The 13,693-nt window shown below is 37.5% G+C and overlaps 1 protein-coding gene across 2 annotated transcripts in view; it reads left to right on the top strand.

Annotated features, from left to right (window-relative positions):
* The window catches only part of snx17 (sorting nexin 17), a 34,987-nt gene extending 22,016 nt beyond the window's left edge, over positions 1-12,971 (top strand). The window contains exons 7-15 of one of the 2 annotated variants that reach the window (XM_036581680.1): positions 609-696; positions 3,067-3,136; positions 4,579-4,671; positions 5,414-5,617; positions 7,777-7,905; positions 8,995-9,072; positions 9,586-9,663; positions 9,744-9,785; positions 9,928-12,971. In XM_036581680.1, coding sequence (XP_036437573.1) covers positions 609-696; positions 3,067-3,136; positions 4,579-4,671; positions 5,414-5,617; positions 7,777-7,905; positions 8,995-9,072; positions 9,586-9,663; positions 9,744-9,785; positions 9,928-10,047 — 902 coding nt within the window. In that variant the 3' untranslated portion in view covers positions 10,048-12,971. The remainder of the gene's footprint in view (positions 1-608; positions 697-3,066; positions 3,137-4,578; positions 4,672-5,413; positions 5,618-7,776; positions 7,906-8,994; positions 9,073-9,585; positions 9,664-9,743; positions 9,786-9,927) is intronic. The other variant, XM_036581681.1, reaches the window with a different exon arrangement.
* The last annotated feature ends 722 nt before the right edge of the window (positions 12,972-13,693 follow it).

Below are 13,693 nucleotides of genomic sequence, written 5' to 3'. Positions count from 1 at the left end.
TGTCTTTAGTTTTAAGTGGGGAAATTTGACCTAATAATGTAGAGTTTGTAAACTGGCCGTTTACAGTGCTGCATTACATACAGCGTTTAAGCCTCAGTTTCAAAAACATGGATAGTGCAAATAAAAGGCTTGGAGTTTAATTCATAGAAAATAATTGCATTTAAATCACAGTTGCAAAATTGATCAGAAACATCACAATCAGATATTTACCTCAAATTGTTCTGCTTTACCATTTACAGAAAAAATACTTTAAAAGCACTTAGGGTAGGGTGTCGTTCAGCAGATTTGTATCTTTCGATTTAGAAACTCACAGTGCCTTTTCAGTTCTCTATCCCCCAGCTGCCATCTTCCTCCTCTTCTCCTCGTCTCTGGAGAAAAGAAAACACTTTTTAAACAGCTGCGGCATCTACCCGCTCCCTCCCTTGTGTCCTCGGCCTGCCAACAGATAGACATGTTATTGTGCCCTCCTGGGCTTTGGCCAGATGGATTTTCCTCATCTCTCTTTGCGTGTTGTTCTTGTTTTCATTCGAGCGTCCTTGAAGGTACTCCTACGCTCACTCCTCTTCTGTCTGTCTCTTGTCTCCATGTTGTCTCCCATGGTGCTGCAGTCGTGAGGAAGCTGCAGGAGTTCGAGCTGCCCTATGTGTCAGTCACCAGCTTGCGCAATCCAGACTATCACATCGTCCTCCGGAAAAGGTACGCCACAACATCACTGTGTAAAAGTAGGTCATCACTACAATATAGAGGTGGGGGATATGACAATATGATGTTACTATTGTTATTATCACAATAAATTATATCACAGTGTATTCTTCTGAGTGTATCTTGTGTATTGTCACTACTTGACACACTGTTTCATTAAAAAGAGACTTCGTAATAGAATAGCTGTCTAAGATTGTTCTGTTGTGGATAGATGGTAAGTTTAAATCCAGGAGAACATAAATGACTCTGTTATGATTATCTGAATGTACACTACTGTACAGTAGTCAGAGACCCTTTCATTTTTGAAGACCACCGTTTCAGCTAGTACAAGCTATTTGTTTCAGTGTCAGAAAAAAGTGGAAAACTTATTTAACAGAAAATTACACAAAAGACTCAGCAACTAAATAGTATATTTTTCAGTGTTTAATGTGCCCAACACATTACTGTTTCAGACCTTCAAAGTTCAGTCCTAGAAGTTGGTTGTATTTTATTCTTCTCACAATGTAAATAATCCAAACACATTCAGTGATGTTGAGGTCTGGACTCTGGGGTGGTGAGTCCATCAGTTATTGGTGGTCTACGAGGTCTTATTAGGAGTCCCATTTTCAATTGTTTTCTTTTGCCTTTCACCTTCCATATGCAAGTGGATTGTTTTATATCTCTAATCTCAGAACAAATACACTGAAAAAGAAAAACTTGTGCTGGTTATTTTGACTGAAAATTAAATAAATAAATAAAATAAATAGTGTTCTCTGACTTTTGCACAGTGTGGTGTGTAAAATATAAAAACTGCTTATGTATTATGTGTTTTGAACTAAAAACAAAATGTTATGTCACCATACTTGAAGACGATATACATTTTGTCCTACTGCTCACCTTATTTGAGTTTAGCTTCAGAACATTAGATTTTCCTTTTCCAAATGCATAGTGAATATTGCAGCCTTTCTTTTTACAAGGTGCCCTGTTTAGCTTTACTGTAATCTGCACTTTATTATGTAGCATCTTAAAGCCAGTGTATGAATTTACTTAGCAGCATCATCAGCCCAGCCTGGTTTGTGAGGCTTTCTTTAGCTCTCAGTGGGGCTCTTTTTGAATCTGTGCATTTGAAACTCCAAAGGCTCTTGATTTGGTGTTTGGGGAGTGTGAGGCTCCATTCCTTCTGAAACTTAAAACTGTATCAGCATAGAAGAACATAGTTGAAACGAGATATACTTCAAGGTCTGGAACTTGTTTCTCGTTCTTCGCCCTAGTAATCCATCCTTGCAGAGTTGATAAATATTGATATTAGCTTAATTATTGATACTCTGGTATGTTGTGTATTTTGGCCAGCTTGATCCGATTTGTGAAATAATTGTGCTGAAACATTTTCTCTCCGTATTTCACAATACTCTCTTACCTCCTTCGTCCACACACACACACACACACACACACACACACACACACACACACACACACACACACACACTCCCTTTCTCAACACACCACAAACTCCTAAAAGAGGCACACAGGACGACTGCATGTGGACTTTCCTCCTGTCTGACCCTGTTAAAGAGCCCCAGTCCTCCTGACCTACTTTTTCCACAGAGTGTAGAAAGCAAGCGTTCAGCCAGCAGCATGACTCAAGTGGGGTGTTTATATATACATATCTCAGGAATGGAATCGAAGTCACAGTTACGGAGATCATAGTAACAGAGGGATGAGAAAGAGGAGATAGGAATATAAAACTTTGACAGAGAAACGGCCAAAACATGGTTACAGTGGAAAGATTTTTTTTTTTTATTACAAAAATGTGCATGCCTCCCCATCAGTTACAGCGTAGTCTCCAAGAAGAACAATATTCTTGTTATATTGTTAAAATGTGGGGAAAAAGTTGATTACAGAGTCTCAAGTGACAGCTGGAAATCCACTTCCCTTACAACTTGAGTGTTTTCATTTCTTTGTACGGTACAGTTCATCACTGTCGGAACAAAACCTTGTATCTCCTTAACTTTTACTGGAAGTCAGTGAAACAATATGTAATTTTAAAACATTCCTGTTGGTCCATTCATTAAGAATTTCTCACACGGTCTAAAGGACAGCTGGTATTTTCAAATTATGAAAAAATGACAGAATACAAGGTTTAGTTCCAACAGATGTGAAAACACCTTTTATTCTCTTGGCCCTGTAATTTTGAAATACTGTTTTTTGCTTTTATAAGTCCCTGTTTGTTTTAACAAGAGTGCTTCAGAGATTTATATTTCTGGGGGAGTAAATACCCAAAGGCCATGAATACAGTAAAGTTTACATTGCGGTACATGAAAATAATGTTTCAAAACCATTTAGCATGACTAAACCACTTTGCTTTGTTTTCTTATTCCATTGTAGCTACTGGGACTCCGCATATGACAGTGATGTTATGGAGAACAGGGTGGGCCTTAATTTGTTATATGCTCAGGTAAGCCCTTTTTGTACCGTGAAAACTGTACAAAAAAGTGTAGAAAAATAAAATAATAAAGCCAACTTACTGTTCTTTTTGTTATTCTTCTTTTTCATCCCTTTCTTTCTTTCATTCATTCATTCATTTATTTATTTATTTATTTAAGAACAGCAAAATATTTGTTTAGAACTGTGAACATTTGCAGAATCATAGAGCCTATATGGGAATACTGCAGTACTTTCGGGACCAAACTAACGTACGGTTTTCGTACAGTGGTTTGTGTTTTTTCAACCACTTGGGGTACCATAGCAACACTTAACAACCACCTAGGATTTCATAGCAGCAACTTAATCAAGTCAGCTTAAAGTTAACTTTCCCCTTTTAGTTCTTTTTATTGACTTGAAGCTAAAAGTTTGTTTGTCTCTCGAGAGGAACCCGGTGTCTTATAATGTATTATACAAATTGGTGACATTAGGAAAAACCATGTTTCTCATAAATTAGTGGAGAAACATAACGAGTGCAGATGCTTCCAAACAGGAGTACTGCATGATGCAGTTAAGCAATTAATATTCTACTATAGTTTGTGGCATGTAACAAAAATGCTGAGCAGGCCCAGCTGACCTTGATTTTGGATCAAGATTGCAAGAAAAAAAGGTTTAAGTGACTTTGAAAGAAGTTCCCGGTTGTGGCATGGAGGACTGGAGCTTCACAAAGACTGCTTCAGTGTTCCAGCAGTAACAGTGACTGAAGTGACAGATCTGTGACAAAGACTTCAGCAAATAGAGTTCGACATTTGAAGCTGTTCTGGCAGCTCATGGTGGCTTTACACCTTACTAAGACGTCTCATGTATATAGAAGACACACACATTTTCTAAAATAGTTATAGCTTCTGCTTGGTTTTAAAACTGGCCCTGTTCATTTTCTGTAGATGGCAAATTATTCATATTTCTAAGTGATGTTGAGGTTTTAGTGCACCAGCCTGAAATATTACTGTTGTGACTAATTGTGTCAGAGGCTGAGCCCCAGAACATCTGATGTTAAGTTAGGTGCTGTTTTCCCTTTTGCTCACAATTAAATGATTTGTTTTTGCCTTCATACACACAAAAACAGTAACTCTAGAGTGAAACCCATAAACTGGCCAACATTCATTTTAAATTCATCCATCATTAGGAGCTGTATGAATTATTGAAAAGAAGAAATTGTCTTTAGCGCTCATTAGTTTGTCAGAATATGGTGTCAGGAAAATAAGTGATGATCTTTTGAAGCTTCATTCAAGCTCAGAAATCATCTTTGTGCCATAGTGACAAATGTACATGTACATTACTCTATTTAGATCTACAGATTATTAGATTATAGATTAGTAGATTTGAGAAAATGTGTAATCTCTGTAGGAGGGTGTACATGGCCCCTTTACAGTATTGTTTAGACAAAGTGAGGTAAAGCTTTTCTTCTCTTTTCAGACGGTGTCTGACATTGAGCGGGGCTGGATTCTCGTGAACAAAGACCAGCACAGACAGCTGAAATCCCTGCAGGAAAAGGGCTCAAAGAAAGAGGTGAGAAAGAATCTCCTGAGCACAGACGCTTCTGATCTCATGAGTATCTGCAGTCCATCTTTAAGCATTGTGTTCAAACAAACACTGCTCTTTGTCTCATCGGGTTTAAATGACTTAATAATTTGTATTATGTTTGATATCGTTATTTATTGACGTTATTATTATTATTATTGTTGTTGTTGTTGTTGTTGTTATTTTTTAATCACTTGGCATAGAAATGCGGCCTGTGTCTAGATGTTCTCTGTATACGCATTTAAAAGGCAAGTGCAGCGGTGAACATGACATGTATTCAGATCTAGATGTCCTGATCCAGAGGTATGCAATGCGTAAATGTGTAAATGCAGTGTGGCCAGCTTGGCTAAATTTGGCAACACTTGAAATGATTGCTATTTCTCTCATTGAACAAGCTAGTTTTAGGTGTTTGCAAGTGTATACAGGTGTAGGCTTATAAACGCAAAAGCTCAAAAGCAATTTGCCATCTAAAAAGGACAGTGCACAGTTCTCTCTCTTTTAAACCATATTTTTTTCCATACGTGCTGGAGTCGTGGTTGCTAAGCAAACCATACATAACTCACTGTCTCTTCTTTCTCTTCTTTGTGGCTTAAAATGCCTGGAAAGCTGAAAGGGCTCATAGCACCCTAGTGCTGAAAGGGCTCATATATAGTCACATACATGTACAATCATGCTAACATTTTGGATGTTAAGTGTCTTTAATTGTTTTGTCCATGTCTCATGCTTATAGTTCATCAGATTGGCCCAGACCCTGAAGTACTTTGGCTATATCAAGTTTGATCCCTGCATCACAGACTTCCCAGAAAAGGGATGTCACGTCATCGTCAGCGCCGGCAACAATGAGCTCAACTTTCATGTCAAACTGCCCAATAACCAGATGAAGGAGGGCAGCTTCAAAGTTACACGCATGAGGTGCTGGCGGGTCACGTCTTCTGTAAGTGTAATTAGAGAATTGTGTAATAATAATGTTATTTAAAGTAATTCTGAAACTGTTTACATCTTTGATCATGCATAATTCATCATCTACTATTTACATCTTTATTATGTCATATATTTCACCCTCCCCTGTTACCACCCCCACCTGTTATTAAGGGCAAATGCTCAGCTTCCCCAAAGAGCCTCCCTAATATTGTTTCACTCAGAAATATATTGCTGTATGAAAGGAAAATGCATTATGATGCCCTATTCACATTGACTTCAAGGGCCCATATCTTACAAAAACAAAATTTCCTCACTTATTAAAATAAAGAGTTTGATGATGTATGGAAATTTTGTTAAAGTTTCAAAGCATACCGTTCACTCGCCAGTCCATATATGAAAACTAAGTTTCATAAACGAGGCACAATCCAGGCCAGCCAATCAGAACAGATCTGATTTACATATCAGTCTTAAAGGCACAGTAACAAAAACAGCCTGTTTAATTCTAAGGGATAAAGAGAAGTTAGATTAATTATGACTGTTTTTGTTACATAAAACCATAAGCACACCTCAAAGAAAAAGGTAAAACACATGCACAAAAATGAGGATATGGGCTCTTTAACAGCTCTGCACTCTTTAAAAATAAAGGTGCCAAATACGGTACTTTGGAGTCATGCCATAAAAGAACCACTTTTGGTTCCCTTTTCAATGGTTTCAAGAATCTTCTTAAAGTTTACGGGATCTCCACAAAATGTAAAGCTTCTATTCAAATAAACTGTTCTACCTAGAACCATACATCCAATCCAAGAACCATAAACAAACCTTTATTTTTAAGAGTATTTACAGAGTATTTTCAGCTCTTGCTTCACCTTGTTGAGGGTTTCTAGAGCAAGCTGTGTGGGTTAGGATGGAAAAAGTTAATTGCTGCAGCTATGTTGTTACAATCAGTGTCAAATTTGTTTGACTGAGCTTCGTTAAATGTGATGCAAGCCCTGGGTAATCCATATTTAGTAATGTTTAAAACGTTTGCTCCATGATGAGGAAAAACAACAGTGAAGCAGACAGAATAGCTTGGGAGTGACTCAAAGCTGCAAGACAACTTCCTGATGATTTCCTTCAACATTTTTCTGCAGTCATAGCAAATGCATGACTCTGTCTTTAGGCGTCTCCGGTGTAAATATGTCTCTTCCGCAAACGGGGTCTGGGTAACGTGGGTGTCTGCCACAGTAGGCACGGGCCAACTGTGACTGGCTAAAGAATCTCATTAAAGAGAGTGAGCTTAAACGGTCCTCCAACAGCCATCAGTGCCAGCCACTCATCTGTCTTAGCCTTGGCTTTCATCCATCTGCTTTTAGAAATGCGGTGACTGCTGTGCTGTTTTCATCAGAACGCCTCTGCCTCTCTACTTCACTGTAGTCACAGGATATTAGTACCGCACTGTGGATAACATTACTCATCTTGCAATGCTGAATTTTTTTTTTTTTCCCCTCCCCACTTAAGCACGTTACAGATTGCTTTGGAGGCATTTCAGTCTGGATGGTACTTGGTACCATGTAAGCAAATGTTTTTTCTCTTTACAGATCCAGGCCTTAAAAGTTGAACCACAGCTGCTATTCATCTTGCTCAATACTTAGGGAAATCATTTTCAGACAAAGAACTAAATAAAACTCTCCTACACTGATAGCTGGCTCTCTTATCACCCTTGGGTTTCCAGAAGAGGATGTGGAAACACTGTATATTCAAATCCAAACATGTTTGTGTGCTCAGGCCTTCCATTAGCAGAGAGGATGTTGTCTCTGTTCCAGGAGGCAGCAACTTCAGCTGAGGCATGGCCACTGTGGCTCTGAAAGAGCAGAGTTAAGTTGCTAATGAGCTCCAAAGAGATATGATATCTCTGTAATAAGACCTGCAGAGTTTAGCTTAGAAGCTTAAAATACAGAGGAAAGAATAATGTAGCTCTTTTCCTCTTGTGCTGTTAAATGCAGTCCTAATGAGATATAACCTTGGACACCATTGGAGATAATGAGCAAAGTGACGTTAGGGATACGGCTAATAATTGGGAACTAATTCGAATTTGATGATGTGAAGGGATGAAGAAATGATCATGATACAAATAATCAGAAGAATGATTATGATGATGATGATGATGATGATGGTTATGTTTCCATTGTGTAGCAAGTCCCAGTGGCCAATGGCACAGCGAACCCCTGCAGCTCCAGCAAGTGTGAGGTCAAACTGGAACTGGCCTTCGAATATCTGATGAGCAAAGACCGTCTGCAGTGGGTCACCATCACAAGTCCACAGGTCAGCGCAACGTCCACAGAACTTCATCCACTTTGGAATTTGTCTGAAATGTTTCATTCTTTTTTTTTTTTTCTTTCTTTTTTTTGTTTTATTTTTTATTTTTCTTGTTTGTTAATACCTCACACTGAGAAAAACCTACAAGAAAGACAAATTACACTCCAGAGGTGGGCAGTATCACAAAAATATAACATTGAACATTTCTTGAAGTATCACAATGTAAATGAGATCTAACAATATTTATTTTTTCAGATATCTGATCAGTTGGAAGAGAGAAAAAGGAACCAGTAGTGCTATTTAAAAAAATACCCCAAAAAAACAAAACTGTGAATACAGTTATTTTTTATTTAGTATTATGCATACTTTGTTGCACTAAATCCAGTTAAACAGAACTAATTTTCCTCTCTTTATGATGAAACAGACAGTTGGTCAGTGGTCTACAAGTACTGATGATATGTTCAAAAAACAGATTTGTTTGTATTGTGATAAGTTTTTGGTTTGGACATAGTTATTTAAACTTTAAAAAACATTCTTTACACTTGCATGTCATTTACAAAAATGAGATTTTGTAAATGAGGGTCATTTCTTAACTCTTTACTCCATGGTATTGCCATATGGCAACAATAAATTTGTGTTTCTGTATTCTTAAAAGATTTAAAAGAAATTGGCTATGCTCCTGTTCTTTTTTTTTTTTCATGCCTTGATTAATATGGCTAGCATATTAGTTTACTTCTGCTGTATGCTTTATAGAGTGTGTTGTCACATGCTGTTGCCATTTTGCAACAATACACAAAGTATCCAGAAAAATACATATATTTCTTTCAAATTTTTAAATATTTTTATTCATTGACATTTCTAAAAATCATAATAGTTTTGCATGCGTTTCATAATTTGTGCAGTAAAGCCATCAACCGAAAAAGGTTCTTTTAAAGTGGTTTTAATTAGTCAATTTAAAACTATTAAATTGTAGACTGTAGTGCTACTCCAAAGAACCTTTTTTGGTGCCTTTATTTTTAAGAGTATAATATCTACACAGATGGCTCCTGGAGGTCTGGCTGAGTGTCTCTAAACTGCTACGGTTGATTTTTCCAGGCAATCATGATGAGCATCTGTCTCCAGTCGATGGTAGATGAACTGATGGTGAAGAAGTCTGGGGGAAGCATTAAGAAAGTCAGTTTCTCTGTTTTATTCTTAACTGCCAAATGTCTGTTGAATTCCTTCAGTTTGGTTAGTGTGCATGTAGGTATGTGTGCACATGTGTAAATGTGAACACTCAAATCATAATAGTCTCATGAGCTGAAATGTCTAATTCATTACGTTTGCTTCAATTGACACTTGCATATTCTTGAGAACTCGCTTGATTTATCTGTATTTCTAAGCAGACTTTATCAGCTAGCACAAGAAGCTGTCTCAGTCTGTATCAGGCAGAAAGCCCAGGTCTCTTTAGGATGCCCTGCACAACTCGCTGTGTGTGCAGCAGGGATTTCGCACACTCTCAAATGTGTGGATTTGCCTCAGAGCTCAGCACTGAGTAAACATTTCCCTGTTTATCCAGAGACTTCACTGTTATTACGCTGTAGTGTCACTGGAGAGTAGGTTCCGTCTTGAGCGTGGTTACACATGTCTGTGAAGTCTGTTCTCTACACCCTCTCAGATTCTAATATTAATACTGTATGTGTTCAGCAGATGCAGAAGAAGCGTCTCAACGGCTCCATCCATCGATCGGACAGTCAGCAAGCTGTGAAGTCTCCTCCGTTACTGGTAAGGAACAAGTTTAATTGCAGCATGCTTTTTCACTGTGAAGCTGAGCAGTTTTAAGTGTTTATTTTTTATATGTCTAGGACTCTCCTGATCCGAATCGAGAACAAGTAGTCAAACTCTCGGTGAGTTCCAGCCCAGTTTTTCATTTCCCATAATACACCATATATGGGCCCACTAACCTTTTCTCATTTCTTTTTCTTCTTTCTCACTTCTTTCTCTCTGATTATATTTTTTTGTAATTCCTCTAATCTTTGTGTTTATCAGACCAAGCTGAGTTCCGTTTCCCTGAGGGGGATCAGTGCCTCCAACTCGGCTAATGATATCAGTGGCAATGATTTCCATGGAAACTATGCCTTCGAGGGGATTGGAGATGATGACCTGTGATGCTCCTCTTAGACTGAACCACAGGAGAGCTGAGCCAAGCCTATTTTAGCAGAGGGGGGCACACGGTTCTGCAAGATTCCAACCCCACTGAGCACTCTTTTGCCATAAGGTCTAATACAGCATTACTCTAAAAGTCCAAAGCACACATGCACATAGGGGCTGAATGATACTGGGTGGTAAATCACATTGTGATATTTTAGCTTTTTGCAATAAATATTGCGATATTTGGGGGAAAAAAGTCAAATAATGACCATTATACACTAAAGCAGTGGAAGGGGCGCATTTAGAAGGAGAAATAAGGCATATGTTTAATATCTGGTTAGAACTGCTTGATGTGGACGAAAATACCCTGTTGCAGTTGTAGTATGCCTTCCACAATATTGAAAACACATTAGGGAACCCCTTTGATGCGCAGTCGTTAAGAATTGACCTGCTTTATCTCTGACCAAGATTATTTATCATCACTGTCAAAAAAAACTTTAAAAAAAATTCTGTGTCTAAAATGGTAACTTTACAGGAAAAGACAAAAACGTTCTTAACTCTCAGTGTAAGTTAAGTAACAAAAAGTTGAAGTAATTTCAGATCATTTACGTTGGTCCATTCGTCAAAGTGAAGGATAGCTGCCATGCGCAAATGTTGAAAAATAAAAAACGGAGATATGGTTTTGATATGACAGCAACGTTATTTTGTTGAATCATGTTGAATGAATGCCTTGATTCCTCAAAACACCCAAACAACATCTGCGATTGATCAGGAGGCTCACAGCTCACAAAAACATTCTGGGAGGGGTTAGAGGCTCATTTGCGTATTGCACCCTTCTGCAGTATAAGTATTGCAGAGGCTGATGTGATGATAACATTATGAAGAGTAAGGAACAACATGTTGTGCATCCCTAATATTCACCACAAACAAGTAAGGATCCTACATATTATCAGTTACCACATGGCTCTGACATAAGCACAGGTCTTTGATTTGTTCAGAGAACAGTACACAAACTACATTCAGTTAGCAAACCACGGTTTAAACAAGAATACATGTTCAAAACCTCTTGCTCGTAGGCATATCCTGTTTGGGACGGTGACATCCTTTAAGCATTCACAGGGGTTTGCATAATTAAGTTGGGGCTAGTTTATTGCATCCAAGACAGAGAGAGACATATTTATTGGCTGTGATGAAGGTTGCTGCTTATGTTAGCCTCCATTGAACAGTACTTCCTTATTAGAGACTCAAAGCTGTGCTTTCTCATCCCGTTTCTGTTACCGAATGGTTAGGTATTACATGAATTCCATGCCATCTTATCTCAAGCTGATGACTGCAGTGAAAGCTTTCTGTAGGTCTGAACACTGATTTGATCAGGTACAAACATGTTAACATTAGCTGGTTAAAATTATGACCATGGCCTCATGAATGCAGTGACCATTATAATGTGTTTTATTGTAAAACTAGGAAGAGCATAACCAGGTAAAAGTTCAGGGGAAACTGCTGCCTTCATTACTTCCGGTGTGCTAGTTCTTGCCAATCATGTCATTGTTGTTATCTAACAATGCCTTCAGAACCTTTTGTTGTCTCTTCAGCAGCATCATTTTCGATGTGCTGAACAGAAGTCTCAGTACAGGTTCTAAATGTAAACTTACTCATCCTACTCAGATCATGAATCATGCAAAACATAGTCCTAGAGTGGCCTGCTTTTTCCCTTTGCCTTACAATAACTCAGCCGCCTTACATTTTAGGATCTGCTCGTCAGTTTGAATCAAAATCCAGCATTTGGAACCAATTGGCTTTGAGCCGTTTCAGTGTTAGGTCCTAGCCAATGAAAGCTCTGGCAAGAAATCTTGCAGAATTTAGTGGAGTTCTGTTAGTGCGTTTGGCAGAACTGCTTGCACATGCTGAACCCATGATTTTGCACAGTATTAACAAGGACAGATGGCATGACTGATATTTATTGATATATTAACCATAGAAAACATTCTTGAACATGTAGAAGTAGTTTGGAATATCTGTCGTTTGATTCTTCTTCCTGTTTTATTTTTCCAGCCAATACTTTGTGAAAGGTTTCTCATAAATGCCAAAATTATAGTTTACTAAAGCATTTTGCACAAAAAAAGAAAACATTTAAAATCATGGTTATGTCACTTTTATAAATGTACATGCAATTAAGAAAAAGTATTCAAAACATTTTACTAATATGTATTACTGTTAGTATATTATAATCAGATACATTAGATCAAATATAATCTAAGCTGTGTTTAAAAAAAAAAATTAGACTAACATCTATCATTGTTTACAGAATTGTAGAAAATTTAAAGTAGAAATTTGAAAGAGAGAAGTGTTTACAGATTCCACGTCTGAATTTCAGTGATTGTCTTTCACTCATGCATTTTATTTTTTGAGAACATCATGCTTTTTTAATATCCATTTTGTATTTTATCAAATACTTCATGGCAATCATCTCAGAGAACTGTGTGAAAATGGTGCTTGGAAAATGGCTATTTTGAAATTTCATGCTAGCAAAGTTGTCAATCTGAGCAAGATGGCCATATTTCCCATTTTGTGATGGCCTTCATTCCAGAGACACAGTCTCCAATGTGATTCCTGCTTAACCAGATACCGTGAACAGGACTGATTGTGTTCAGGTGTTGGAGAAAATGATCAACATTTGTCTCACCTGTCTGAGACGTAATGAAAGAAGAGCACGTTCTCATGTTGGTCAAAGGGTTTCTGATCATTTTATTAATGTGTGTATTATATGATTGCTGACTTCAGTTTGCTCACCAGCATATCTAGAAGAGAAAGAAGGGTTCATGCTATGTACTCAATGCTAGAGTATCACATAAAGCCTATAAATGTGCTTTTATCTTCATCACCATGTTAAATTTAGGAACAATGAAAAGTCCTGGATTTCAATAAATTTAGGTGCCAAATAATTTAAATGTGGTGATGTGTTTATTTTATTTATTTATCTATTTATATTATACATTTGAGTGTGTTGGGAAACTGACAGCAGTGACTAAAGGATTGCCTTCTTGCTGTGATTGGAAGGTGTTCAGAGGTAAGATTCCTGTTGAATCTTAGGGTTTGATATAATTCTTTACTGCCCGTTAAAGATGTTTACTCCTGTAAACATTTTTAATGGGCAAATATTACAAGGCTGCTGTATTTCTCGAAGAAAATCAATATAAAAACATCAATTCTAAAACAGCTGGGACTGCATGTGAAAAATGCAAATAAAACAAAATTGTAAATGCACTTTTACATGTATTTAAATGAAAACAGTACAAGACAAAATATTTACCTTATCTCTTTTTTGCAAATACACATTCTAAATATACAGCCTTGCTTGGGTGTAAAGGAATCTGGGAAAGCCCTAATAGATTGAGTAAAAATGGGTCAAGGCTCACCACTCAGCCAAAAAATGTGTGCAAATAATTCAACAGTTTAAAAATAATTTGTTTCCTAGAAAGTGAAAACATTTTATTTATTTCACCTTTTGCAGTGCATCATATTAGCAGATTCAGGAGGTTTGGAGAAATGTGCATAAAGGGCAAGGCCATAAATGACGACTAACTTTTAATATTTTGGATGGTACAGCCAAAGAAGGAAAGGACCACTCAGACTGTTACATGCATAGCATACGAGAGCCATGGTA

Source organism: Colossoma macropomum, unplaced genomic scaffold, assembly GCF_904425465.1.
Source record: "Colossoma macropomum unplaced genomic scaffold, Colossoma_macropomum, whole genome shotgun sequence".
Classification (NCBI taxonomy): domain Eukaryota; kingdom Metazoa; phylum Chordata; class Actinopteri; order Characiformes; family Serrasalmidae; genus Colossoma; species Colossoma macropomum.
Note: the sequence above shows the minus strand (reverse complement) of the source record. Positions and strands in the feature narration are given on the sequence as shown.